The 24592-nt window shown below is 41.0% G+C and overlaps 2 protein-coding genes across 2 annotated transcripts in view; one reads left to right on the plus strand and one right to left on the minus strand.

Moving 5' to 3' along the window:
• Positions 1-8235, plus strand: part of ttc9b (tetratricopeptide repeat domain 9B) — a 30992-nt gene extending 22757 nt beyond the window's left edge. Inside the window, exons 2-3 of the mRNA XM_074680234.1 lie at positions 2124-2306; positions 4517-8235. Of these exons, the coding sequence (XP_074536335.1) occupies positions 2124-2306; positions 4517-4611 (278 nt within the window). The 3' untranslated portion in view covers positions 4612-8235. The remainder of the gene's footprint in view (positions 1-2123; positions 2307-4516) is intronic.
• A 3472-nt stretch (positions 8236-11707) lies between these two features.
• Positions 11708-24592, minus strand: part of map3k10 (mitogen-activated protein kinase kinase kinase 10) — a 38334-nt gene continuing 25449 nt past the window's right edge. The window contains exons 4-11 of the mRNA XM_074679438.1: positions 21609-21784; positions 20660-20906; positions 20421-20543; positions 20201-20339; positions 18450-18562; positions 18073-18365; positions 15918-16452; positions 11708-15637 (exon numbers count right to left, since the gene is read on the minus strand). Of these exons, the coding sequence (XP_074535539.1) occupies positions 15234-15637; positions 15918-16452; positions 18073-18365; positions 18450-18562; positions 20201-20339; positions 20421-20543; positions 20660-20906; positions 21609-21784 (2030 nt within the window). The 3' untranslated portion in view covers positions 11708-15233. The remainder of the gene's footprint in view (positions 15638-15917; positions 16453-18072; positions 18366-18449; positions 18563-20200; positions 20340-20420; positions 20544-20659; positions 20907-21608; positions 21785-24592) is intronic.

The raw sequence follows: 24592 nt of genomic DNA on the forward strand, positions 1-24592 counted from the left end.
TTTAAGAACTATCAGTTTTCATGATTTTTGATTCACACCTGCAGTCATCTTTTTAATTATTTTTATTCATTTATTTTATTTTATTTTGTTTTATTTTGTTTTATTTTATTTTAATTTATTTTATTTTAGTTTATTTTATTTATTTATTTATTTTCAGAAAATTTGGCAACAGTTCTGCAGTTTGCACTTTTGTGACAGGTCAGCTTTCATCCCTTTCAGTTCACCATTATTTTTTATGTCTATATCTTTCTATGATTTTTGGCCCAAGTCCAGGGTCATCATTTTTTCCTGAGTTTGTGACAAGTCAACAGACATCACTTTTTTTATTCCAGCATCATTTTTTCCCCAGATTTTTAGCCCTGAGCCTGTGATCATCAATTTTGTGGTACCAAGTCTGTGGTCTTTTTTTATGATTATGATTTTGATTTTTTTTTTTTTTTGGTACCAAATCTGTGATCACCAGTTTTTCCATGATCTTGTTCCAGATCTGTGGTCATAACTTTTATTCAATATTTTAATGTCATCATTTTTCCAGGTTCTCAGTGTTAATTTCACAGTCATCGCTTGTTTAAGGTTTTTAGGCTTCAGGTCTGTGGTTTTGTCTCTTTCTTTTTTTTTTAGGGATTCTGGGCCAAATAGTATGTTGAAAAGCGAGAGCTGAAAGTAAAGATAGTTTGATAAAAACAGTCCAAATGCGATTGTACCCAAAACAAACGGTGTCCACAGAGAACCATCCCCCCTGTTTTAATTGCCTGTGATAAAGATACGTCCACGTGCACAGCTGTGATGCTTCAGGCAGTGACTCACAAACACATACAACACGCATAATATGCTGCCTGCATCTGCGAGACACTCAACTTCAGCCACGAAATACCAAAACACATTGATTGCTATTGAATGGCTGCGTCCCCTGATGTCCATCATGAATTATTTAGTGTTTTGCACTCGGCTTGTTGACGGGCAAGGCCAGACCATCCACAGTTTGTCTCTGAAGTTCAGGGTGAGACAACACTTAAAGGACCCCTAACTGCTTTCCTCCTCTTCTCCTCACCCTTTATCTCCCACCGATCTCACCTCTTCTTCTCCCCCATTTACAAACCTCATCATTCTCCTCCTCCTACTGCAGCCATGCCCCTCACCCCTCTCCCTCTGTCTCTCACTCCTGACTCACCCTGCCTCTCAGCTAATAGCGCCTGACTCATGTTATTCACAGAGCTGTCTGTGTAACAAGGGCAGAGTCAGAGGAGGGAGGGAGGGAGAAAGAAGGGAGGGTTGAAAAGGAGTCAGAACAGAGAAGAAAGGGCAGCAGAAGTACAAGAAGTGATTAAAGGAAATAAGTTTTGATAAATCCTCTGATAGATTAAGGTTCTGCAGGAGGGAAGAGGAATAAGGAAGAAGAGAAATGAACAGAGAAGTAAAAAGAGAAATCAGGAGAGCTTGTGATCACCGGAGGCGTTGTGTTTAAGTGATCAGATATCTGATCCATCAGCAGGCTTTAAAAAGCATCGCTCATCTAAAAGCTGTGTGTTTGTGTCTTTACTAATGAAGTTATTCCAACCTTTGCAGAGTGCAGCTGCAGGATGCATCAATTGGACTGATTATCACTGTGTAATAAAAGTTGTTTTTTTAAGTAGAGTACCATTTTGCTCAGATGCCCAGCCTCAGCCCTGCTCACTTGATCTCTGCATGTCTTCTGTCACTTTTCTTACAAACAAAACATCTGCAAAGAGACCTGAGACTTAAGCATCCTTGGAGTGTTCAGACCCTCACACTCCAGCTGAATTTTTTCCCATTCTCTTGTTTTGCATGTAGAGACATTACTCTCCTGCCCCAGGGCTCAAACTGCTTGCACGATTTTGTGTCTTCTGCACACTGTGAGACATTAGTATTGGCTATTTATAGTCAGCTCACTGCCATCCTGAGGAAGCACAGCGGAGGCTAAATTTCACCATGGCTCTATTAAAAGGCACAGAGTGAGATGTCAGCAAAATATTCCCGTCTTTGTTTTACACTCATGGGATGTGCTCAAGATGTTTGAGCAGACATAATCATTAAAACTATTATTACGATGCATTTTTAAACAGTTTGAAACTTCTAATGTGCTCCCTCTCCCTCTCCCTCAGCCTGCTTGCTGCAGTCGGAGCTGGTGAACTACGAGCGGGTGAAGGAGTACTGTCTGAAGGTGCTGAGCCATCAGAGAGACCACTTCAAGGCCATGTACCGCGCCGGCATCGCCTTCTATCACCTGGGTGACTATGAATGTGCCCTGCGCTACCTGCGAGATGCCAAGAATCGCGAACCCACAGGTGAGAAGAACTGTGAGGAGTTGTTTTTTTTTTTTGCAAAGGTGGCAGGTGTTGTTATTTTTTGTGTGTTCCTGTGAATTAGGTGAGGGGTAGTGTATTGTGAGTGGAAGGATTATTGGCCAGGCCGATTATCGGGTTGATAATCGGAATTTTGGGGCATATCGGCATCGGCCTTTTTAAGAAACCAATTCAAAACTGTGTTGTTTTGGCTCTGATGCAGCCGCGCCGCTGTCTGCAGTCACTTCTCTGTCCCAAGCACTGTCCCACCCAAAGTACCATCTGATTGGTTACAAGCAGAGCCATGGCTCAGGTAACAGCCAATCAGCAGTGAAAGCTGTGTGAAGTGCTGTCCCCCTCACACACACAACAAAGATATAAAAAAAAACAGGTTTTGCCAACAGGAGAAACTCTAGATAGCAGATGTATGTTTTGAAGGTAAGTTGAGGCAGCAGACTCTCCTGCAATTGTAATAAACTTCCCAATCCTCTATAACTCACAACTAATGTTACTGTAAGCCCAATAATGTCATGTAATCATAAGCGGCAGCTCTGCTCACTGACAGTTCCCCCAGACACGTCCGTTCATCACATGAATTAAGGCTGATAATACTAATATGGAAATAGTCATAGAAGTTTGTGTGTGTGAGAGAATAAAAACCTAATGTACTCCATTCTCCCCTCCCTGAACGTAAGTCCTCAGCTCAGCTGATCGCTGAACACTTCGTCGTGAAATGAGAGAGAGTTGTTGTTGATTTGGTCATTTAAGTAGACTCAACAAACTAAAGCTCAGTAAAACAGATAGAAACTATATACACAGCCTAACTGAGCAAAAGAAGGTGATTCTTAAACAGCAAGCTTTGGTTAGCAAAAGTCTGCTAGCTTAATGCTAATGCCAATAGAAAATCCCATTGACGGACTAACGCAATTAGCATCATGACTATCTTACTGTTTATAAACTTATTTTAACTTTCACAGACACAAAAACCATTCCTCTTATCAATACCCACAGGTTTATGATTTTCTGCCCCTTAAAAAAATGATAAGAAATGTTTTTAACTGCTGACATTCAGGAGCTGCTTGTTGATGCTTCTCTGCACAGCTTCTCCCTGTCTACACTATGGAAGCCCTAGATGGTCAAAACATTTAAAATCAGTCATGTGGAATCTAAAAAGAAAATGAATTCAACTGCATTACATGCCTGTAAAAGGCAGCACAAACTCAATTCTGTCCAGTTTTATTGCAGTTACATAGAAATTTTGGATAACTTTTTTTACTGTAGAAAACTTTAGCTATTTTTTTTTTTTTTTAGGTTTTCATTTCACTTCGTAAGCCATGCTGCTGAGCCTGGGAGCTGAATAAACAAATGCTTCAGGGCATTTAAATGCAGTTAAGTGTTGGAGTTTGTATTGCTCAAAATTTTTACGCCAATATTTTCACTTTGACTGCAAATTAATACCAGCTTCAAATATCGGTTATCTGCCTCCTTGCCTACTAATAAACAGTATCGGCCCTAAAAAATCCATATCGGTCTATCTCGAATAGGAAACAGTGAGCAAAAATATCATTTACAGAATGATTTATGTTCTTTACCCAGGTGTGCTTTCTCTGCCATCAATGTTCTCTCTACACATTTTTATTTCAAACTTCAGGAACAAGTAAAAATTCAAAATAAACCCAGTTTAGTGTGATGATTCTGAAAACCCTGTCTGAAATCTTGTGTTCCCTTAAAAGCCTTTTAGAGCAGTCAGAAAACACATCACAGGTATCTTATCACTGTATTATGACATCTTTGATTGTCTCTCCATCCTCTAAATTTTGTCGGGGCAAATTGTGACACATCATAAGAGTTAGGTAAACCGAAGGTTGTCTCCACTCTAATCAGCCAAAACATGTTGCCGTTTAGAAAATCAAAACCAAGCAAGCTCATTTGATTTGATTTAAATTTGCAGGTAACTCCCTCTGCATGTTTTTTCCTGCAGGGCATCATTTGACTCTTCCTCACATTTGGCTGGTCTGACTTAAGGCTTTTTTTTGTCTTTTATATTTGGAAACCTGATGTACCTTTTTAGCTCAAAGTCATCTCTTTGTTTCACTTTTTGGACTTGAAAGGAGCCAGAGTTTCACTGCATTACCAGAGGAGGTTGCAGTGACTGAAGCAGAGATGTGACTCTCTGTCTTATTTCACCCTCTCTGTCTCATTTTCTGTCACAGACACCAACGTGCTGCGGTACATCCAGCTGACGGAGATGAAGATGAGCAAGAGCGGACAGCGGGAACGAGAGAGTGGCAAAGAAACCCAGGGCTGACCCTCGACCTTTTTCACCCTCCCTGCCCCTCGACCTTTGACCCTATGAGCAGTCCCTACATCAACCCCCCCCCCTCTATCTCCACCTCCTTTATTGACTCCTGATAGCAGCACAGCCCCGCAGACAGAAGAGACGGACTCAAACACCCGCCAGCGATGGGAAACAACGGGGAGACATATCAAACGCCGTCTGCAAAGCAACATCCTTTTTCCTCCTCTTTCCTCTTTTCTCCCTCTTCCTCCCTCAGGTGCTGTGCTTCCTCTCCCTAGATACACACAGTTGTGCAAACATCAAAAAACATCAAAAAAGAAGGAAAATGCTGTATTATACTCATACAAAACCGTCAATGTGGTGGAATGACAAAGGAGCTTCAATCATACATATGAATTATGGACATCTGCGTGATTTAGATCATGTTTTAAAGACATGAGACACATTTTGTTTCTGCTTTCTTGCTGTTTCTCTTTCTCTGCCTTTCTCTCCATCTTATCTGGAACTCTTGAGGAGAATATCCGGGGGGTGGGAAGCTTTACCACTCTGGGAGGAGGGTGGGGGACCATGAGGAGTGTGTGTGACACATATCAAGACCATAGCCCAAATTTGATTGTACATCCCTCTTCTCCGACAGGGCTCACTCAGACCCCTTACCCAGACTTTGGGACAGACTAGAAATCTTTTATCATGTAGAGAAAAATCCTCTACGCTCCATCCATCCATCTTGGTTTGACTTTTTCTTTCCTGAATGCCATGTATCTTAGTTTATGGACCGTTTCCTCTTGATTCAAGGGCTAATCCAATCATCTGTTTGAGTTTTATTTTGCCTTCTGTGCTAATTTTGTAGTACGTTATCAGTCGCTTCTAGCGTCTGTGTGTGCAGCTCACATACACAATCCTCCAGCGGTTCTTGCTGTTATCAGGTGTGGTCATGTGGAAGCTTCTGTCTTGAATCTGTTGCCCCTCCAAAGTCATGTGTCAATGTTGATGTTGTTCAGACTATCGAAGCCCCACTCCCTCCTTTCCTCCCTTCCTCTCTGTTCTCCTGTTAATGATGTCACGACGGATAATAGCCAATGGGATCATATTCCATCAAACCGCAGTTGGCTGGGTGGAAAGTTTCACGTCGAGAAGCGCTTTACGATATCTAAACGGAGGTCCGACCTTTTATGGCTAATGCTGAAAGTTTCCCAGACATCGATAACACAGAGGAGTCTTAGTGCAGGGAAAACAATCACACACACACACACACACACACACACACACACACACTGGTCCTGGGCCCTGGCAGTCTACACCGCCATGTTTTAGCACTCAGCTTTAGTGCTCTTTAACAAGAGCGTGCCATTTGAGATTTCCTCCTCCTTACTTTATCTATCTTCGAAAACTGCTTCCAACACGGCGATGTTCGGACAGAAAACACAGCATTAGCGTTAGACAACACAATGAGGATACGGTCCGTGGCTAGCTGTCAAAAGAAACATGAATAATTTGCCGCTGCTTCTCTCGTGACTTGTGAAGCCATTGATAATGCCAACATTGCTTTTGAGATAGCTTTACCACAGGCTGTTGTGCTGAGGGTTGGATCGACAATTTTGTGAAAGCATGACCTGAATCCCCCTTCTCTCTGATGCCATGAAAATGTTTCCCCTCCTGCATGTGATGCGCGGCTGCAGGGAGTTACTTCAGATGTATGGGACAGGGATTATATCTGCTCTATTGCTTTCCATCATGGCATGCCGCCTCACTGTTTGCTCATGCCTCTATTTTATCATTCTGCCCTTTCTAAACACAGAAGGTGGTGACAGCCTGCGATCGTAGCAGCAGAAGAGCTTTCAGATACATCTAGAAATAAAATATGGTCACATTCTGCCTTGGAAAAGGTTAGAAAAAGGAAGTGACTGCCTGTTTTGGACATTCAAAAAGGATTAGAAAAGGAAATACAAGATGTGTGATGTGGAAGATTTCCCCTCCCTTTTTTTCCAGTGACCTGCAAGGAGGTAAATAGGTACCCAAGTGTGTCAATGGGACTCTGGAGAGACGGCACCATGCGTTGAGGAGACCGGCATGATGCAGAGAGGCTCCAGTTGAGGGAGAAGTAGGCCATCATCAGCCCCAGTGAAGCATCTGCAGGAAAGATACAAGAAAACAGCCAGTAGTTTTCAACAAGAAGTAAAACAAGGTCGAGCATATAGACTTATTAATGAACAGGCATCAAGAGATGAAGCCACGGCCTGCTGCATGTTAGCTTAGCCCAAAATGTGTAAACAGAAGGAGCATCTAGCCTGGCTTGGTCAAAAAAACAACTACTTTCCAGCACTTTTAAGGCTCAAAAATAAACACAATACATCCCATAAAATAATGTCCCAGAGAACAAATCCCAAGTCATCTTTAACACCAATTACCACACTCAAAATAGCGTGTGATTCTAAGGATTAGTGAGTCAGAAACATGAGATTTAATCAGCATCACTCAGCTAAAAATGTCAGACTCATGGGCCGTCCTCACGCTTAATGTGCCTCCTCCTCCTCTCTCCTCTTCCTCTGCTGTCTCAGAGGAGATAAATCAACAAAACAGCAGTGAGGAACGGCACCTGCAGGCTCAGTCTCCATGGCTGCCTGGGCACAGTCTATTCACCCATGGGCCTCTCGGGGATCGGTCTCCTCCCGTGGTCGTCTCTCCAAGGCACCAGTCTGCCATCTTGTTTTTGTCTCACCAAGCTAAGTCATCCTAGCTTAGCATGTGCTCTGGCCGTCCAGGGGATAAGAAGCTGCACAAGAAACAGTTTCATTTCTTAGCTGATCAGTTCGACGCCCGAGCTGACTCTGAGGCTGTTAGTTGGAGCTGAAATCATGCCGTCTTCGCAAAAAAAGAGACTTCAGATCTCTCTGTTAGTGTCGCTTTGAAAACAAACAACAAAAAGCACAACAAAAAAAGAGACAGAATCGTCAAACTGGCTGTGTTATTTTTGCTCTTTTTGCTTTGATGTCATTTGAGGTAAATGTTTGTCAAATGTCAGAGTAGTTTTTGTGAATATATGATACAAATGTACAAAAAATAACAAAATGGAAAGTTTTATGGTTGTGAAAAGCTTTACTTTACTGAATTACTTTATCAACAGAAAAGAAAAGCAGGAGATAGAAAAGAGAATTTTACTAAAGCTCCTCCTCAGAGCTGCTTCGTGACTGTGTCTGTATTTGTTGGTATATTTATGTTGACGTCCCTTTTTCGTCAAAGGGATCAAGAACCGGCTCGGAGTGTGTGCAATGCCCTTTGACGCCCCCCTCCTCAAAAGTTGGAATGACCTTTGACCTGACTCGTCTGTTTTTGCACCGTGAGACGCAGGAGTGGATGAAAACTCTGAGGAACTCAAACCAGAGCGCAGAGCTACTCCTCATGGCCACAAATCTCCATCGATGCTTTCATGGAGAGAAACAAAAATAAAAAATCAGACATGAAGCTGGGGACGTCAAAGCTATGACTGCGTTTTTGTCCCGCCTCGCTCCCAAGAGGCTTTTTTCCATTCAACATCCAAACATCACAGGCCTCCATCACTGGTTTTACTGGACTGCTAGCCCGGGAATGCACTACTGATTGGTAAATGAAGATTATGAATAAAGTTTCAAACAATGAGGAATGCTTTTGTTGTTATTGTCAGAATCAAGTTGTGCAGGTTTTTTGGGTTAAATGATGTTGTATTGTGGGTAATGTGTTCAGAAAAGAACAATTTATTGACAAGAAAAGACTTACGATTGGTTCAGCTACAGGAGCTTTAACATCCATCATACATTTTCATCCTTAAAGCTCCTGTGAGAAGAAACCGATACAGATTTTTTATCCTATCCACTCCTATCTGCAACCTCCCCAGAACACCCTACACTTTTCAACTCACCTAGTGGATCCAAACTGTACTATAAACAGTTCATTACATTTAGGCACACTCTAAAAGCATAACTACCTCCGCCAAGGAGGTTATGTTTTTGGGAGAGTTTCTGTTTGTTTGCCTATGAACAAAGTAACTCAAAAAGTTAGAAACAGATTTTCAAGAAATTTTCAGGAAAGGTTCAAAATGGGAAAAAGGAAGAACTGATTAAATTTTGGAGGTGATCCGGATCACTGTCTAGATCCAGGATTTTTTTAAAGGATTCTTGATCATTGTGAGATAGGGCCATTTTCACCACCTGTATATATAACTCCACGATAAATGGTCGGATTGCTTTGCAAAACAATACAAGACAAGGTCACCATAATTTCTGTACGCTGGATACTAAGATACTGAATATGAAATATGTATAGGGTCATCATCATCATTTTCAATACTTTTAGGTAAAAAATTATTGTAAAAACCTGCAACTAACACCAAATTGTAGCAGACAGTCTGCTGAAAGGGAGTATAACATTAAAGTAAGACTTCAGTGTTGCGTGAGAATCACAGTTTGCTTGGTGGAGGTCTGCACTCTCTGAGTACTTTTCTAGTTATTAATACAAGTTAAACATGACTGTTCTGGGAACTCCCTGTTCTTCCATGTGCATATGTGGAACGCCAAAGCCTAAAGTGTATAGAGAACACCACCCCTCTTTTGCATGTGGACATGTGTGGACATATAAAAGAGAGTCAAGCCATGTTCATTATTTTCATGCATTACCTTAAATGCGGTGGTACAGCTCTGGTCTGGGAGCTCCTTTCACTTCTACATACCAAGTGGAATGCCAAGGCCTGAAGTGGGGAGAGCACATCTCTCCTCTTTTTCATATAGCAAACATGAAAAGCAAAGGCAGGGGGAGCAGCAGCAAAGAGCACTGGGGACAGACTATAGAGCGAGCATCAGTGACAATACATATGACAGGGGTAAAATCAGACACAGGGAGGGAGAGGGGAGGCTAAAGCAGTTTAAATAGGAAGCTCATTTTTCTAAATCGCCAGCTTCTTTACTTCAATTACTCAGAATCTTTCAGATCAAGATTTCAAGGTTCCTTCTTGATCTGAAGACATAACACAGAGGGCAAAATAACAATGCCTTCAACACGTGTGAGGGCACAACAACTTGCTAACAATCTGGTTTCCTGAAGCCTCAATGTCAAACACAGACATACTGTCCACGTACACTATTACATCACACCTCGTCCTTTCTGAAGCGCTAACCAACAAAATCACAACTGAATCTTTCCAGTACTACAATATGATGTGACTGCTCCCTGCTACAAAGGAGGGAGAAAGAACAAAAGCTGCAAATGAATAAGAGCAAAACTGTGGAGAAATCCATGCAGGGGACACAGAGAGAGAAAGATGTGAGAAAATAACTGCTGTTGAGGACAAAAGACAGAGAAAGCACACAGTGTCTTCTTAGCAGACAAAACACTGGGCTGCTCCTTTAACACCTCCCTCTCTCTTCATTTTCAGGCCCATCTTTCCCTTTTTTCCTCTCCTTTGTTGTTGCTTTTAATAGCATCACCATGGAAGTGAGGAGAGGTTGCTAGGTAACTGGCTGGCGTCTGTAAAAGGGTGTTTGATTGGCGGTCATACTGACAGACACAACAGTGGAGTGTGTGTTGTAGAAATGTCTGGATTAATCTTTTACACTCATGTCATCAAATATCAAACCCTGTTAGGCCCTTTTTTAAAGACTTTTTTCCCGCTGAGTGTCTGAGACGTCTGAAATATCATCCTGTGACCTGTGTTTGCTGTTTGATTCAGTGAATGCAGCGTCAGCGGCTCTCTGTGGTCACTGCAGAGTCAGACAGCGACTGTACTGGAGGAATTCATTGCATGGAGAAAAACAGCAGAACTGGGGATGTTATGACATCATTGGACACAGTGGTGCCACCTTGAGGGTTTCATCAGTCACTGCAGTCGCCTTTGTCCGGTGGCAACATGCATGATTACACAAAAACCATGCACTAAGAGCTATTTAAAGCTTTGTTTTTAGAGTCACATGTATGCTGTGGAAATTTTTGCTACTCTTGGATTCTGATGTTCTACATTTTGGGGCATGCTGTTCTTTTATCTTAAGACACATGTTCTGATAATAAAAACAACAATGAGGTCATCAAATACTACAGGTTACATCTCTTGGCTTTTTGTCCTTTGACTTCGCAATAAAGCAGGATCAAGTCTTGGGATAAATGTTTAAGATTCAAATTTGAAAGGGGACAAACACTTTAAGAATGATAAAAAGAATAAAGATTCAACATTTCTCACTGGAAAGCTTAAAATTTAGAATTGCCATGCCATGTATAATTTGATACATGGCATCTTATTTCTAAGTCAAATGACTGAATTGTTTGGATCATATTAATAGATGAATGAATTTCAACAGTTGTCAAGTGCAGCTCTACAGCCAAGATCCCTGCCCAAAAAAACTGTGCCAGAATCTGGCGACCCCCTGCTGTGTAAGTGCACCAGTAGACTTTTCAGAAAGTAAATAAATAAATAAGTTGAGATACTGAAGTTAGCAATCTGAAGAACATTAGCTTAGCTATTTGTGTATACTGCTGCATGTCCTAAATTAACCTACAGCTAGTATTAACTCACCCTGACTAAGTCCCTTTGGGGGTCACAGCACAAAAAAGAAATGCGCATAACAGATCAAACATTTTTTGTTCTCATGGTTTCCTAGAAAGTGAAAGTCCTATTTTTGTTTATATTTTTACAATAATGAAGAAAAATGTGTAAATAGTTTTTGATTTTGGAAGGTATTTCCCCAAACCCAACTTGGCTCCCTCTGTTGAGTAACAACCACAGCTCTGTGTTGATTCCCACCCCAAACTCAAGCTCTGCTGGTTTTTTGATGCAGGTTCCTGCTGTCATCAGTCTGGTTTGCTGCATCTGCATGCTTAGCTGGTAGCTTGTAGCTCGAACTCTGATATTTGAATCGACACCAAGTTTGTTGGACAGACTTTTGAGCTTTTATCTGAAATGTGTTATTCAAAAGTGGGGTGGTGTTTTTTTTTTAAATTGCTGTGCAGTGGGAAGCAAGAAGACACTGCAGCAGCTTATCTATGGTGAGCCAAAAGATACAAAATAGGATAGTATTGACCAAAAAAAAAGGAAATTTTAAACCTTGAAAGTTGTAACTTCGCAACCACATTCTGCTTTAATATAAGCAAGATTTCTCTGAGTGATAAAAACCCACACATCACTCCATAGATTTAGCTGTTATCACTGATTTAAAGACACAGATGTACCACCATCTGAATGAATCATATTACTTTGTTTGTCTTTTTTTATTCGTCTCATTCATCACATGTCACACTTTTTCCTCACTGAACCCAGAAATGTCACAGGTTGAGACTGGAGACAACATGGATGTTTCACTTTCTCAGGTTTCCCTTGTTTTTTTTTTCTCCTGTTATATTAACAAATATATACAGATATCCCAGGAAGATCATTGTAGTAATAACAGTAATAATAATAATAATTAATCCTTTCCAATAATAACAATAAATTTAATAAATACTCAGTGTTCTTAACCACACGGGGAGAATGAGTTTGGGCTCACTCTTTAACCAACGGGATTGTCATCATCCCATACAAATAACAACAAACACACACACACACACACACACACACACACACACACACACACACACACACACACACACACACACACACACACACACACACACTCAGACTCTTACACACACAGACATACTCACCTAGAGAAATTTGCACTGTCAAGTAAATATCACTGTCCACTGTGCGAAAAGAACTCCGCAGATAAAAGTGGATCTGTCAGCCGTGAGTAGAGTCCAAGGAGAGACAGTTCACTTTCACAACATGGCTCCAAAAATGCCACCGACTATGACCGGTCAGAAAACACAAAGCAACCAAACAGTCCATGCTCTTCTCTGAGTCACTTTCTATAGTGTCCATTTCTGTGGCAGATCCGGATCCAAACAGAGTGCTACTGGCTGCTAGAGAGGAATGTTTTGATCCCCCAAAATAACTGATGAACAGATGAAATGTGTGCTCTTATTTTTAGAGTGAAACAGCATTCACACTTACATCAACATGCACTGAAAAAGCACCAGCACGCAAATTAAAAAAAGAGCCCAGATTTGTTCTTCCACACATGTATGTAATATGTACACACACCCACTGAGAGAAAAACACAGCTGGTTTGCCAAAGCAATAGAAAAACGGTTTTATGCTTATTGAGAAAATAAACTCTGAGGGTTTTTTTACTGAACGGGGCTGAGAAGAAAACCAGTCCATGAAAAGGAAAACTCATGTGAAGAGGAATGACATGTAAGGATGAAGGCAGGGATTTTAGGACAGGTTTGTGCACCAGCAGAAGAAACAGCGTGCAAAATAACAAAGACACTCTTTAGTACAAATGTGAAACAGTCCAAATCCTCTCTCTCTCAGGGAAATACTCCTGTAGTGACGGACGTTTATGTGAAGTGTGAATGAACATCTTTTTAAGTGCAAGCAGAAAGCAGTAAAGCAACAGCACAAGCAGGTGAAATGAACATTTAGCAAAGTCAGAAAGTGGCTTTTTAAGTACTTGAATGGCTTTTTGAGGGTCGACAACCTGGTCAAGGGGGCACGAGGAAGCAGGTCAGGATGGCTTCATAGGAGGGTAAGAAGTGCTGGGGTAAGCAGCCTCAGTGTGGAGCAGGTCAGAGTGAGCTAGCAGGGACAGGCTAGCTGAAAGGTGTCACACCTTGCTAATAGGGCACATGAGAGCAACAGCTTCCATTAAAAGCCAGAAACATGACAGAAAGTAGGATGTTCTGATTTCAGTGCACTTTGCTCCGCTCAGACATAAGGAGGCGTTGACAGAATCTGCGCGGTGGCTGTTTTTCTTTGGGGTCACATTTAGAAAGAGAAGCTCCAACTCTGATGAAATGTTGTACTTCTGTATTCCAGATACATCTCAGCTGTTAGACAATCATTATAACCTTTGTTAACCTTAATTCTGATTGGCTAGAATGCCATAACAGTGGTAGTTAGTTCTTATCTGCAAAAGCAACACCAGGGACAACATAACCAAGCATGCCTTATCAAATCAAAATACTGTATCCTTCCCCAAACAAGTCACCAATCCTAGACTGAGCAGCAAACAAATTTTATCATGAAAGGCAGTAATTTAGAGTTCAGAGTTCAAGGTAGAATCAGGACCATTTTACACCAGATTACTAAATCAATGGTTCATGTTTTAGGGATAAGCCTCTCCTCATGCTTGCTGTTTGGGCTGAACAATTTATCGTTTTCAGATCGATATCGCAATTTTAGACAATGCAATTTTGAAATCGCCAAAGCAGCAATTTTTTGCAGCGCTCCTGACTGACTCAGGATCTGTTGTGTCAAGTATTATACACATTCTGTTTTACAAATTTGTAGACAATCTATATGTTAAAAGTGCTGGTAAGCAGGTCAACAACACAAAGCCTCTGTTTAGGAGTAGAAGTTGATGAAAACAGATTATTTATCATCACTATTGATGATTAAAAAATCGTGAATTGCAATATCTGCCAGAAAAATGAGATCTTTTCCTACAATCGTTCAGCCCTACATGTGAATATCCCAAAGCTTGATTTTAAGAAAATCGTGAATCGAATCGAAATCACAATATCTGCCAGAAAAATCGCAATTCAATCTTGTCTTAAAATCATTCAGCCCTATTGCTGTCTTTATTAGCCTGACTCCACTCCAGTTTGTTGTTGCAGTAAAATACTATTTGGCCTGTTTTATTCTGAAAATCAACTTCCTTTCCCCCTCTGTCTGCTGTGTTGACCTTGATTTGTTTTGTTTCAGTGCTGTGACAGAGCGGAGACAAACCAGACACAAAGCTGCACAAATTTAGCCATTAGCTACAATATTAGCTGCTATCAAACAACAGCTTACATTAGCATCCAGCTGTAAACTTGTTTATCTGTAGCTTGGATGGCACTGTAAGTTCAAGCAACTTGGTGGCTAATTTTTAATTTTATATCAGCTAAGAACTTGTTAGTGTTGTGGACCAAAATACAACAGATGTGTCTTAAGCCTGGCTCAGCTCTGCTGGGTTTCTATTCAAGTCAATGTGTCAGCTGCGTCCCAGCTCCAGCTTTAACTTTACTACAACAACAAGCCGTCACAATGAGTGGAGCCTAGCCAGGTGTCAACAGGTGTGAGGTTTCACAGCCCAACATCCAGGGAAGGATCATGATTGGGGTGGAAGTCGAGGGAACTTCTCAGTCTCCTGCTGTCTTACTACATGCCAGACTGAACACACAGCCGTGAGAGTTGGAGGATGAGAGAGAAGGCAGTCAACATGAAGCCATACTGGAGACGCATCTGCTGTATTCCTGGCATTAGTAGACAAAAAGAGTAAATATGTATTCTCCACTGGCATTGCATTCTAGCAGTATCTGTTGTTTAAGGTAGCTTTGAGGTCAACAAATATGTTGTTTGATGGTTTCTTTGGCCTTATTTCAACTCTAATTTCCACTTCTATTTATCCGTATGTCTAACTGTCTAAAGTAAAAAAGCGCAACACTTGAACAGGATATGAGCTTCTCATTCTGAGCATGAGTCCAAAGAACAACAGTCGAATATGGTGAATTGTTTTTAAGCCGAGCTCCTGTGTTAAGGTTTGAATCCATAAGAAGCAGATTTGAAATTGTTCCCTTGCTGTTTGTCACTATGAGTAGTGGTGTCCACAAAGTGTGGCAGGCTGCCGCTGTCCACACAGAGGGACTGTGTGGTCCGAGCTCTGGCCCTCCACGTCCATGTCCATCAGATTTTGTCGCCCGATGCCGGCGCTGCTGCTGTCCCCAGAGCCGAGAGGGCTATCGCAGCTGCTGCCGGGAGACGAGCTGAGGGTCCGGGAAAGAGAGCCCAGCTTCCAGGGGTCGGCTCTCATCCTGGCTGGAGTGGGCCGGGGACGGGGGGCAAATTCAAGAGTCTTCGGCCTCTCCAAGGGGCTGATGAGGCAGAGAGGATGAGGGTCGGAGATTGGTGGAGGGGGGGCTTTGCGACGAGTTGGGACTGGGAAAAACGTGGAGGGGTCAGGAAGGCGAGGGAAGTCCAGACTGTCCGGTGTTCCTGGAAATGAAAGGAGAGAGAAAAAGGTTTAAGTTTTGTCATTATTTACATCTTGTTTTGTTTTACCACTTTCCTTTATTTTATTAACAAATCTAATTATTTTCTGACTTATTGATCAGAATAATGATTCAAAAAGAAGTTATCCAAAGGTTTGATATCTTTAACCCGCTCTCATCAGTTATTTTTATTTGCTTGCCTGATAAAAAGTCTGAAGTTGAAAAGTGAAGGTATGTACACAAATATTCAATAATCGAAAAACAAACTTTACCCGTCACCGTACCTTTGTTTGGAGTCTTTAGGTGTGCTCCAGGCGGAGGAGGCATCGGCATACTCCCGTCTGACGGCGTCCTGTGGTGTCCCAGAGTCTGTGCTCGGGGTCTGATCGCCCCATCTGACGGGGTCCGTCTGTGTCCTCTGTTCAAAGCCATGGCTGCAGATACATGGGTGGGCGTCAGCGACTGGTTGGGCTCTTTCTTGAAACTCTCTGCCCGCAGATCCAGAAGCGGGTTGAGAGCAGGAGCTGGGGCGGCTACTGGAGTTTTGCCACCTGTCATGGGGGTCAGAGGGTACTCGTCCGGGTCGGAGGGAAGGAGGGACTTAGTGGAGTTGCAGTCGGACAGAGAGGACAGAGAGAGGAGTGTGACAGAGGGGGACGGGTCCATACAGGGGAGAGTGGAGTCGTGATGCCTGGAGAGAGAGAGGGAGAGGTTTCTGCTGGGCGGCGAGGTGCTGCGACGGAAACGTCCTGTTCGTTGGAAAAGTCCCTCCTTCTTCTTCCGCTGCTCTTCTTTGAGATCCTGCTCGTCCTGAAGCACCTGAACACAACAAAAGCAGAAGTTAAAATCACTGTTCTTTCAAAACATGCTGCCTCCCTTACAAAACAATCACTTCTTCACCCTTGCACAGTAAGGGATCTTATCCAAACACACACGTTATCTGATCATCTTGATTCACACTCTGTATCTTCTTTGGTAAAACTCTGCTTTGCTTTGATAACAAACAGAAACCCTGGATACACAAAGTCAATGAGGTGCTGGAAAGCATCCATGCAGACCTCTTTTTCGCTGACTCAACAGCAGCTTTCATTTCCTGCTGATAATTTGGCAGCTTGTTCATCCTGTTTCATCACATCCCAAAGGTGGTCTATCCGTCTGAGATCTCAAGTCTAAGCAGATGATCTGGGTGTCATCACTATGACAATAAAAACTTAACAACCGAAAAACCTTTGTGATATATTTTGTTTGCAAAGAAGCTTTTCAAAGAAAATGACCCAATGAGCACCAATAGAGAGATGTATATAGTTGCTACATGGTTTGTAGCAAGAATAAAAGAGAGTATAAATATTACTCATATACAGTAGTGGAGTTTGTGGGCCCATCTGACCTTAACAGTGACAGACAATGTCAGAAATTCAATTAAATGCTATTTGAGTTTCACATTTGTGATAATTTTGTGTAAATTTTGAAGTTTTTTTTTTTCAACACAGGGACATATGCACCTCACAAAACAGACCAAATATATATATAATATGCACAACTTGTAGTGTCCTGGGGATAGTTACATAACACTATAACTTAAGTTTGTGTTATACTGATCGTGAAATTACCAAAGAAATCTTCTTGAACAAACTGGAAATGACAACTGGATTCAGAATTTGACTGTTTGACTTCTCAAGAGATTAAATTATTACATTTGATATATACTACTATTAAGGGCAGCCATATTCCTTTAACATCACACTTGTAGTGGAAAGCCAGAATGCTATTTTTGTGCTAAACTGCCGTGTTCAGGATATACAAGCATTGAGTAATTTTAAAAAATCACTCTTTATTATTTCTTTAATTTAAAAAAAAATGAAAATACAAAAAAGAGCAAAGTATTTCAGTTAGTACACAATTTTTATAGCTCAGTAGCTTCCAGCAGCTGCATTTATTATATCCAATCAACTTAGCTTCTAACTGATTCCTAGCTTACAGGATTCTGAGCTAACACAGAAATGTTAGCTAGCACCCAGTTCTGCAAGCTAGGTTACTCTGAGCTAAAGATAGATGGGCACCTAGCTTACAGTATTGGTAGCTAACACAAAAACATTAGCTAGCATACACTTCTGTTGGGTAGAAATTTTAATCTTTTGTATTTAAGCTATTAGCAGTAATGCTAACTTAGATGTAGCTAAATGCTAACGCTGGCTGTAGCTTGAGAGTGGTCTACCAGATATCAAATATATTGTTTTAGTTAAAATATAGTCTATAGTCTTCTAAACCATACTAGCATCTGACTTTTTAAAAAATCTTCTTTTATTATATATAAAAGTTGTTTTCCTTCTATTCTTGCATTTATTAATCAATCTGAAGTTTTTGTCTTTTGTATCTATTATTTTTTCCAGCAAATAACATATTCTCACACATATTTTCTCACTTTGTTTTTTTCCCCACCTGTAGTTTTCCAAACTGCAGCAGGTCTTGTCCAAGGCCGACAGATGCAAGTAAAGAGGCACAACCCAGCAGTAACATGTCGCTCTTCTTCCTCTGGCTGCTGCGGCGCAGTGAGTCCTGGTAACTTGCCCCTGTCCCCATGCTGCCAGGCCCCTGACAGGCTCCACCGACTACAGGTAACGTGGTTGTGCCCAGGCTGCTCCACAGGGATCCAGAGTCCTCCGTTGCCCCATTACTGCTGGTCTCTGAGGGCTGCAGGGACCCCGGGGACTCCTCAAACTCACAGTACTCCTCTGTTTAGGAAGATTCAATAGAGTGAGCCGAAGTTGTCATCAGTAACTTGATAAAAAAATATTCTAAAACAAAATAAAACATACCCATTTCATTGAGGCTGGAGAAGCCTGCTGTCATAGGAGCATGTTTGGGCGACTTTCCCAGATTTGGAGCACTGGACGACCAAACTTTGCAGCCCTCACCCAACGATTTCAGTCTGCAAAAACACACACACCAACAAGAAACCAAGTAATCAAGTGCTACAAATGTTCTTTTCAAACTGAAAATCCAAAGTTTCATGTCACATAAGGACAAACATCAAACACAACATGGATTTACTTTCCACACATTTTCCACGGATGTTTGCTCTGCTTCTCGCTGGTTCACACTCAGTAATGAGAAATTGATTGAAAGGGTTTTTTCCCCTCTATTTTGGGGGGAGTAAAAATCTGTCCAGAAATATATGAGAAAAGGTTGCTCTCCTCTCGGCTGTGATAACTGTGATAACCCACTCCGTCTCACTGTGAGCGAACAGAAAACAAAGCAATCATCCAATTTTAGCCTCTTCATTTCTTTGAGGAACATTGTGTTTTTATTTATCTCACCTTCCAGAAAGCACTGTTACAGATGAGTGATGGCTCTACACACTCAAAGTTATGATTATGTTCCTGCTACATTTGTTTGTGTATGTCTGCAGGGTTCCTGAATTGGTACAAAATTTATTCTACTCAGCTACATTTGAAAAGCAACTTCTGCATTTTTATTCCAAAACCTGTATTTCATATTGCGCAAATCAAGGCTTTACCAGTCTATAACATTTAAAAGACTAATACTTATTTTTCCAAATTAAGCTAGAAAAGAGTATTTACAATCTGAAATAATTATTTACTTAGTATGAGTTTTCAAACTATTATGAGATTATGATTATTATTTTGAGATAACTCGTTTTCTGGATAAAAAAATAAAGCCTTTCTTATTAAATATACATGATGTACAATTAAAATGAGACTTGTCACTACAATCAACGATAAAAGTGAAGCTCTTCTTTATTTATGGGATGGCTATTCTTTCTTTTTAAACTCTGATGGTGTAAAAACACTTTTTACTGTTACAAATTTTGTTATAAAACTTTTTCATTCTTTTTTAATCAAGTAATAAAAAACAGAGTAAGAGAGTCTGGCACAACTTCACCTTCTTCTGAGGTGCTTGGAGAAGTATAAGTTCAAAACTTTATCCAATTTCTCCTGAAACCAGCCTGTTTTGACTTTTGGCTTTTGCTGGTGTCCCAAAAAAACGTACAGCAAATATTATTCAAACAAGGAAGGTTTAGGAAAGGTTAAAAAATCATTAATATCCAGTCGTTTGTATCCACACACGTCAACCACAGAGGTTTTGATCGAGTAACCATACACTCAACAGTGAAGTGGCCCCAATAACTGACATGAAGATGGATGCAAATAACTGGATGTTTATGATCATAATTTTTAAAATTTTTCTTTTTGGGTCATAATTTTATCTTGCATGTCTTACCCCACTCTCTACTCCACACCACATTTCCTGTTCATAGGACATTGAAAATGAAACAGCAGAGAGTGGGTATAACGTGCAATCAAAAGTCAAATCTGGGGCTCAAACCAGTGACCCCATCACAAAAAGCCTCTGTATACGGGGCGTGTGCAGTAACCACTGGGCAAACTGTGCCCCAAATCTACCCTGATGTTTGTAGTAAGATTTATTATGACCTATTGGTGTTAGTGTTGCTGGACTTGTATATATTTAGAAATCAGACCATGAAGTCCTCGTGAAACACTCATACTTTGCATTATTTACTGGGTGTAAAAACAAGTAGCCATACTTTTCTTCTCCTCCCACTCTCTCCTTCTGGTGGGTGGAGCTTGGTCCCCAGGTGCGTCCCTTCTTCTTGTTGGCCGTCAGGTCTTCTTTCTTACACACAGCGCTGCGACCCCACGTCTTACTGCCGTCGCTCGGTGTCACTAAAAAGCAAACACACATTAAATTTACTCATACCTATCACAAGGGATGCTTTCTGAATGTTTGGTACAGTTTTCACTCACGTCTGATGGCTCTGAGTCGAGGTATGACACCCGGGCTGGCAGGAGGGGTGGTGCTCTCACTGCCCTGCGTCTTTCTCTTGTCCACGCTGGGAGATGCCTGGACTGTTATCTTATGTTCAAAGCCTGCAGGTGAGAAGAAGAAAGATTTCACAAACTAATTATCACGTCAAAAGTAATATCAACTTAGAGCTCATTTTTTCATATTAACACATTGAGGCTGTAGTTCTTCCATCACCCACCAGAGGGCAGACTGATGCAGTTGCTGTCTCTGCCAAGCTTCAGCAGGCGGCTTTTCTTAAAGTGACCCTTCCTCTTCTTAACACTGGGTTTCTCCTGGTACACCTGGTGGATGATGATGTTCAGCTCTCGCTCCACGATGTCGATCTCTCTCTCTGCCAGCTCCTGCTCTCGCCTCCTCAGCTGCTCCTCCTGCTCCCTCTGCTCCTCCGCAGCTCGAGCCAATGCCTCCTCCCAGGATCTCAGCTCCTACAAAGAGAAAGAAAAGAGGAAGAGGAAAGGAAATGTGAAGAAGACAGGAAGAGGAAGGATGAGCAGGTGATGAGGTCGGAGGACATGAGGAGATAGAAGAAGGGAAAGAGGAGAGAAAGGGAAAGAGGAGAAGAGAAAATGGAGGAAAGCAGTAAAGTGAAAATGAAGAGAAATAGAACAAAAGAAAAAGATGACAAAGATGACATAATGGAAAGGAAGAGTGGAAAAATAGGGGGAGATGTAAAAATGAAACAGAGGCAAAGAGAAATAGAGGAGAAAATGAAAGAAAGAGAAGGAGAAAGGAGGTAGGAAAGGAGACAAAAAAGTCAACAAGGATGAGTAGAGGGAAAGGATGGTGAGGATGTAAAGAGGAAATGTGGAATAACAGAAAGGAGAAGGGAAGGAAAAAGGAGATGAGATGAAAGGAGAGAGGAGATGTGAAGAGGAAAAAAAGGAGACAAGAGAAGAGGACAGAAGGGAAGAGGTTATTAGCACAGCAGCACCTCCTCTCACACCTCCTCTGGCAGCAAGCTTGTTGCTAAGGTAATGTTGCTAAGGTAATCCTGACTGGCAGAAACACCTCAGAAGAAGTGAAATGTTGAGATTCCTCACACTTTTGACACTAAACATTCCTCCACTGATCAAACTTAAAAGCTTCATTTAGAAACAAAGTGTCTGAGTCGTGGTCACATTTCTAACCTTCTCTTTGGCCCGCAGCTCATCAAACATCTGCTGGATCTCAAGCCTCCAGTCCTCCTGCAAAGAGTGGAAAGACTCCAGAGGCATCTGGAACATGGCAGACTGCTCAATGGCCAGAAGTCTCCTCAGGATGCTGGTGAAGGAGGGTCTGCTGTGAGGGTTCGAGCTCCAGCACTCTGAGGGGAGAGGTGAGAGGAACACAGACACGTTCATACAGCAGTAAATCCTCGATCATCTCTATTTTACTACCTTTACTGCTTTACAAAAGTTAAGCTCCAGTTTCCCCTCTCTGTCATTTAATCCCACATTTCATCCATCTTAAAAGACAAACAAACAAACAATAAGGAAACATGTTTTAAAAAACAAGCTTATCAGTTGTCTTAATCACGGGGCTGTGGCTTGACGATCACATAATACATCTACAGGAACTTTTTTTCAGCAGGAGTAAACAGGAGCACATTTGGTACTCTGCTGAGTATTAACAGCAGCTTTACCAGCAGCAGTGCAGTGTGTGTGGGATTTACTCTAGATACACAGAGTGTGACTAAATGACGTGTTTTTAATACTCCTCTGAAAATGATTCTCGTCTGCAAAGAGTGCAGAGATAAAACACTATTTGTACAGTGCTGAGTTTAACTTAACTTTATCTCAGTCAAAAAGCATGATACAGTTAATAGACAGAGCCTGTAAAGGTAGACTTTACTTTCCTGTGGTAGCATAAGCTGCTTTACCAGTAACAAACTTTTTTTAAAGTGACATTATTTTTTAGTTTTTTGCCTTTGATGACAGGACACCTGAAGAGAGGCTGAAAGTTTGGGATGCAACACAGGCTCAAACAAGCAAACACTTCTACAAGGACCAGAGCTTTTAAGTATGGGACATGTGGTTTAACCACTGAGCCAAACCATGATCATATATTATCCTCAAGGACCTGTACATTTACCTGATACCTATTAACAGACATAACTAGATTACTATTTTAAAAAAATTCTGACAACTCTATGTAAAATACCATGCATATTGTTGTGACCAAGACCTGCGTATATTGTAAATGGCATCATAATACCATTATGAAATATTGTGATGATGATGCTGTATTGTTTTCATCCATCTCTGTCTCTTTCTATTGATATGAACTGTGCTCAGACTGTTTGGGACTACAGACCTAAAGCGAGAGATGAATGTTTTATTTCTTCATGGAAGAGTACCTGCAGGAACTGAAAGCTTTTGGGACTTCTGGCTGACAAGCACCTATAGGTGCTGTGCTAAAATGTCCATTAATAAACACTGTCCCTTTAGAAAAATAAACAAAATTGTCATTATTACCTCTGAGATTCTGGTTTCAAATCAGACCACTCACCGCCTACACTTTTGGAAAAAATAACACTAACTGTACATACAGCATTGTGGATGTAAACTGCATTTATTTATGAGTTTTTCATGTTTTTTTTTACTTTAAAATCTTATATATAGTTCAGTCAGGGATAGTCCCTTCAAACTATATTCTTTGTGCATGTAATTAGTTAAATTTGTTGGTATGACTCTGTTGTGGGAGCTTCCCATTCTTTCACGAACATATATGGAATGCCAAAGCCTGAAGTGGGATGTATATTGAAATATTACTAAAAATAGAGGAAGGAGTCAGCAACAATGTAAAAAGTGATTTTGCAAATTTGTTGTTGTAACATATTATCTTAAGTCACTATAATAGAAAATTACTGAAGTTGTTGTGATAACACATAATTATAGGTTGGCATCATCTCAACTACCTAATAATATGTTTCAACTTAAAAAGACTGTGCCCTCTGCAACATCTCAACGTACAGTAAGGTCTTAAATAGTGGGGTCTTATCGCCTTAATTTCCTCTTGGGGATAAAAAAAAAAAGTATGTTCTATTCTATTCTATTCTATTCTATATCCTCTGTGATCCCTCCTCACTCACAGCTACAAAATGCCATCACACCGAAATTACTGTGCTGTTTAACCAACATCTTTTGCAGTTTTCTTGACCTTTTTTTTCTGGTTCAAATCATTTAACACTTCATGTTGAATTAACTTAAAGTCAAAGCAGCAAGATGACTTAAGTGAATCAACAAGTTATTTTTTACAGTGCAGTATTCCACACACAGTTTTTCTATACTGACAAGCTAAACCCAACATAGCAATGTTTAAGAAAGGAATATATATATTTTTCCATCCATTACTTTTTGTGAATCCAAAGTACGAGTTTGATTTCTTTATATTGCCATCAAATTTTGGGGCAGGACACCTCTCATCAAAATAACTAATTATTAAGTTATATTAAGTGATGTGAGTCTGTTCTGGGATTTCTCTGCCCTTCCATGTGCAAATGTGGAATGCCAAATCCTGAGGCGAGGAAAGCAGCAGAAAGCCCCAAGGGTCAAAACAGAGTGGGCATCAGTGACACTACATATGACACTTGTAAATTTATTTTTCCTACATTTTATAATAGGTAGTGTGTGAGCTGGACTTCCTGTCCTTGGACATTTAATCTTTTGTCAAGAGGACACAATTCAAACCACAAATAAAAGTAATTCTGAACAATCTTGCTTATGTCAGACAAATTTTTAACACACCCACAAATGATCCATCAATTTTTGGTCTGGATCTTTCCTTCATTCCTGGCAGTAAAGAAAGCAACATGAGATGAGGAAGCAAGCAAGATGGGACAGCATATGGCGACCATCATGAGCCAAACCCTGAGTGACAGAGCTGCAGAAACCCGGTGCACACCTACAGTAATCTGCTGAGCTACACACCGATCACTGCTCCCCAACAGTAAAACGGTAAACGTCTGCACCGAAAGATTCAGAGTACAGCGTAACCAGAAAGCTGTTTCCACAGTTCCTAGCACCTATTTATTATTAGGTAACCTTAAATTAGCATAAAGAGTGAGTGGATAAAGTTGGGAGAGAGGAGATGAAAGTGAGACGATGACAGGAGTAAACAGAGAGCAGAGAGA

The sequence above is a fragment of the Halichoeres trimaculatus genome, unplaced genomic scaffold (assembly GCF_033239565.1).
Source record: "Halichoeres trimaculatus isolate MK-OKI-2021-1 unplaced genomic scaffold, fHalTri1.1 fHalTri1_scaffold_9, whole genome shotgun sequence".
NCBI classification, from domain to species: Eukaryota; Metazoa; Chordata; class Actinopteri; order Labriformes; family Labridae; genus Halichoeres; species Halichoeres trimaculatus.